The 4,106-nt window shown below is 36.5% G+C and overlaps 1 protein-coding gene across 1 annotated transcript; it reads left to right on the top strand.

The window, feature by feature from the left end:
* The first annotated feature begins 3,314 nt into the window (after positions 1 to 3,314).
* Positions 3,315 to 3,961, top strand: LOC112518052 (histone H2B.4-like). Its single transcript, XM_025125593.1, has one exon. The coding sequence runs from the start codon at positions 3,371 to 3,373 to the stop codon at positions 3,782 to 3,784; it is 414 nt and encodes a 137-aa protein (XP_024981361.1). The 5' UTR covers positions 3,315 to 3,370; the 3' UTR covers positions 3,785 to 3,961.
* The last annotated feature ends 145 nt before the right edge of the window (positions 3,962 to 4,106 follow it).

Genomic DNA, 4,106 nt, shown 5'->3' with positions numbered 1-4,106 from the left:
GAATAGCAAAGAAGTTTATGATAGAGAGATGTAGAAGAAAAGAAATTGTAATAGTAGAAGATGAAGATGAAGAATAAAAGCTTTAGATTAAATGTAAAACCTAAAATAAAAGGGAAAAATTAAGGAAAAAGGAAGGCATGAATACTGATACGAGGAGATGCCACATCAACATTGTATGTTTATGTTTTTATTGATTTACTAGTTGTGTATCCGCGCAATGTGGCGGGATTTAAATTGAAGAGGAAAATTTACCACAACTTAGTAGATTATCAAATTTAAAACAAAAATACAATTCTACCAACTAAAATAAAAAGTGAAGGAAAGTCATTACATTTAACAATGATCGTAGTATTCAAAGAACACCATCTACAACGCTTACCATCTTTGAAAAAGAAGACTTGTTACTATCAAGAAACACAATTAAGATGACACATACAACTGAAAAGGGTTATATGATGCTTCATAGCAGCGATCAATTGTTTTTGAAGATTAAAAAAACAAATTTAAAGAGTTTAAAATTGCACCCATAGAGGATTTGAACTTTTAATTTTAACCCACAAAGTTAACCACTTTGGGTCCTGTTTCTTCTTTGGTTTTACGTTCGATTTGTTAGAAGCAACATCCTCGGCTATTTGCTCAGAAGTCGTCTTTTCTTTACCATCACCTGCCATTGTAAAATAGCCCTCAAGATCATCACCGCTCGTAAACTTAGTCACCTTCCCTCTCGCCATCGATTCAATTCCAGTTGCTATCACCTAGAAATAACACATACTTGATCAAATACCATATCAAACCAATAAATCCAAAATAGACTACAATTTCCAATTGGTGAAGAAATCTTACATCTTTTGGCGGATTCAATGTACATGCTGGAATTTCTAATGCCTTTATCTCGACAATCTTTAGCAAAATGTGTCACACCACCACATATTTTGCAACAACAGTCCTATGGAACAACAATACTAACTAAACTCAAAAAGAAACATTCAAGTTCAATTAAAGAAGTCGAAAACATCATTTCTCCTTAGCCAACACACTCACAATGAAGTTAAAAACATGAAATTGTACCTTTGATATTTCTTGCTATCTTTGTCTTGTATCCTTAGATAATATGTGCACCACTTCCTATTGAAGCCATGATGAGCAATAGAAAACCAAAACCTTAAAGCCGATCTTGTAAATGCCAAACTGAATCGAAAGCTGTAGTTTAAATTAAGGGGAATATTTGTTATCGTCTTTCTTATGAAGGGCAGTTTAAATGTCACTATGAAATGATCAGGCATATCACTCCCTCCATTCCATGAAAATAGCAACCTTTTTTGCTCGGAAACTTTTCATTTCCACGTCCTTGGTTTGTTACAAATGTGGTTGACATTTTCTTATTTGTTTTTCATTTCTCAGGGAAATGCAACGACAATGGTCGTGGTAATGGTAATTTTTCACAATAGAATAATGTGTTCCAAGTTGAGCCAAAGAAATCCCATGAGCATTTCTTGTTTCCCGTATCTGATCAAAATAAGGTGGAGCCTAGGAGAAAAAGCACGATATTTGGTGTTGAACTTTGCGAAAGAATCCACATGCCATCTTTTGATTCTTCACAATCTTCTTCATGGGATCAACACATTTCAATAATTCAACGTAACCATTGGCTTGGCTCCTCTGATGTATCGAGGAAAATTCCAGAGGATTTTGCAGGAAATAAGCGAGTTAATAATAACAGTTCAAGATTTATGACAAATTCAAGAGCTGAAGTTCCCTATCAAAATGGTATAAACTCCAAGGTTTCGGTGTGTGATATTCTTGAAAACCTGATGAAAAAATAACGTTATGAATGGGTAGAAGAATCATGAAAATCTTGAAAAAGGGCCACCTTCTTGGCTTATGGCGAAGTCAAGTTTGGGCAGCGAATGGACCAAAGGGAAGGAACCAACAGAATAACTTGGATTCTTTTCAAGCATCATTCTTAACAATTCTTTAAGAAAACCAAAATGAGGTGCTCATGATGATCCAAAAGTTCAAATTGATAATTCTCTGAGCATCACGAGAATTCTTGGGGTCCTCATTACCGACATGCCTGACAACTCCAAGGATTTAGTCAACCATGGTCATGATCTGAATGATGAAACAAAGGATTTTGTCAAAGAGAATGAGAAAAATAACTGCATATCGGAGTTGAGACATCATATTGATTTGAACTTGTCTTTGGAGGAAAAAGAGACTCCTTCGTCAACATCATATATACCAGAAGCAATTGTCAAAATTGCTAGAAGGGAGATTAACTTGGAGGCTCCTGTAGTTCTTGAATCCGAACAGAAACAGACCCTCCAGAGATTATGGTTGACACATCTAAATTGCTTTCAGATGAAACTTCCATGGATGCCCATAAGGATCTTGTTAAAGTTGCAGCAGAGGATATTATGTCCATTTCATCATCTGAGCTTCATACAGTTCATCAGAAAGCACCAAAACCGGCTGACACTTCGCTTCGGTGGTTTGCAGAGGTGATTGCATATGGTGACGATAAAGATTATGGCACAATGATTCCTAAAGGTATGGATTAGGGATGGATTATTTCGAGTATATGACATTAAAGCTGCAAGAAACCAAAAAGAGTATTGCCGAGTATTATTTCATTATCGAGATGGGAAGTGAGCGAAGATCTTCAGACATTTGAAGAGGCGTTTTCTGGTATTGGAGTTTCTTGGCAGTCTAGCTTATCGTTATTAACACCTTGAGAGCATCAATAGTTCCCTTGAAACCTGAAAAGTCACCTCGATTGAAGCTAAATATACAGTAAGAAATTTGAGGAAGAGTGTATGCTTTACCATATTGTAAAATGTGTTTGTTAACTTGTAAATAAGAGATTTTAAGAATTATGCATAAATTAGCAGTACATAGTACAATAAAAATTGTTTTTAAGACTTTAAGACTTTATGTATCAAAATGTAGTACCTCATGTATTGAAAGTTGTTTTTGAGACTTGTCTCAAATCTGGTTTATAAAATAGTATATAGATAGATAGATATAGATTAGGTACATTATAAACCTCAATGACCAATATTATAGCTTGTTAACTAATGGCGGGGATGTATTTGGGCTCTTTTAACCCGCCAAAAGTGAAACTTTTAACAAAAGAAGGAAATTTTCAAATCTCACCAAATATCATCAGATCCGATCTCTACCGTCCAAATTTCAGTTCTTAAAACCAACGTCAGAGATTATGATCCGCGTCATTCATAATCTACCAATCAGAACAGCCTTCAACATCCTACATAAACAAACTCCCCAGATCCCACATCTCTATCATTGTACCCATTCAAACACCTTGCTATCATTTACACACAGTCAGTCAATACCAACCTCTCACAAAATGGCACCAAAGGCAGCGGAGAAGAAGCCGGCTGAGAAGAAACCAGTGGCGGAGAAGAAGCCACGAGCCGAGAAGAAGCTCCCCAAGGATGCGACGGCAGCGGGAACCGACAAGAAGAAGAAGAGGAACAAGAAGTCAGTGGAGACGTACAAGATCTACATATTTAAGGTTCTGAAGCAGGTTCATCCTGACATTGGGATCTCAAGCAAGGCGATGGGGATTATGAACTCGTTTATTAACGACATATTTGAGAAACTCGCTCAGGAGGCTTCAAAACTCGCTAGATACAACAAGAAGAACACTCTGTCGTCTAGGGAGATTCAAACCGCCGTGAGACTTGTATTGCCTGGCGAATTGGCCAAGCATGCCGTTTCTGAAGGTACGAAGGCGGTGACTAAATTTACCAGTTCTTAAGATATGCTAGAATCGTTACGTTAACGTAATCGATTTAGGTTTTTGTTGATTGTGATTGAGGAAATTGATACCGCATTTGATGTAAATCCGTCTGTTTCTTTTGCTCGAGCTAATTGCAACAGCCATTAATGGTTACCTTGAGGAATTATTAGCATTTATTCCATTGAGATGATGAAATTGTTGGTATGATTACTTGATTGTTTATAGGTTTTGATTTCGTTTGCGTAGGCATATGGAGTTTTGTTTTAGGTCTCTCAAAAATTTGTTGTATGAATCTGTTGAATCTCGATTACCAATTGGAACAGTAACCCTTGGAAAACGT

Source organism: Cynara cardunculus (genome assembly GCF_001531365.2).
Source record: "Cynara cardunculus var. scolymus isolate 2C chromosome LG 9, CcrdV1, whole genome shotgun sequence".
Taxonomy (NCBI): domain Eukaryota; kingdom Viridiplantae; phylum Streptophyta; class Magnoliopsida; order Asterales; family Asteraceae; genus Cynara; species Cynara cardunculus.
The sequence above is the reverse complement of the archived record's forward strand: the minus strand, read 5'-3'. Positions and strand labels throughout refer to the sequence as shown.

Bases quoted from the DNA above. Each gene is read 5' to 3' on its own strand.
- LOC112518052 (XM_025125593.1), top strand. From the start codon at position 3,371: ATGGCACCAAAGGCAGCGGAGAAGAAGCCGGCTGAGAAGAAACCAGTG.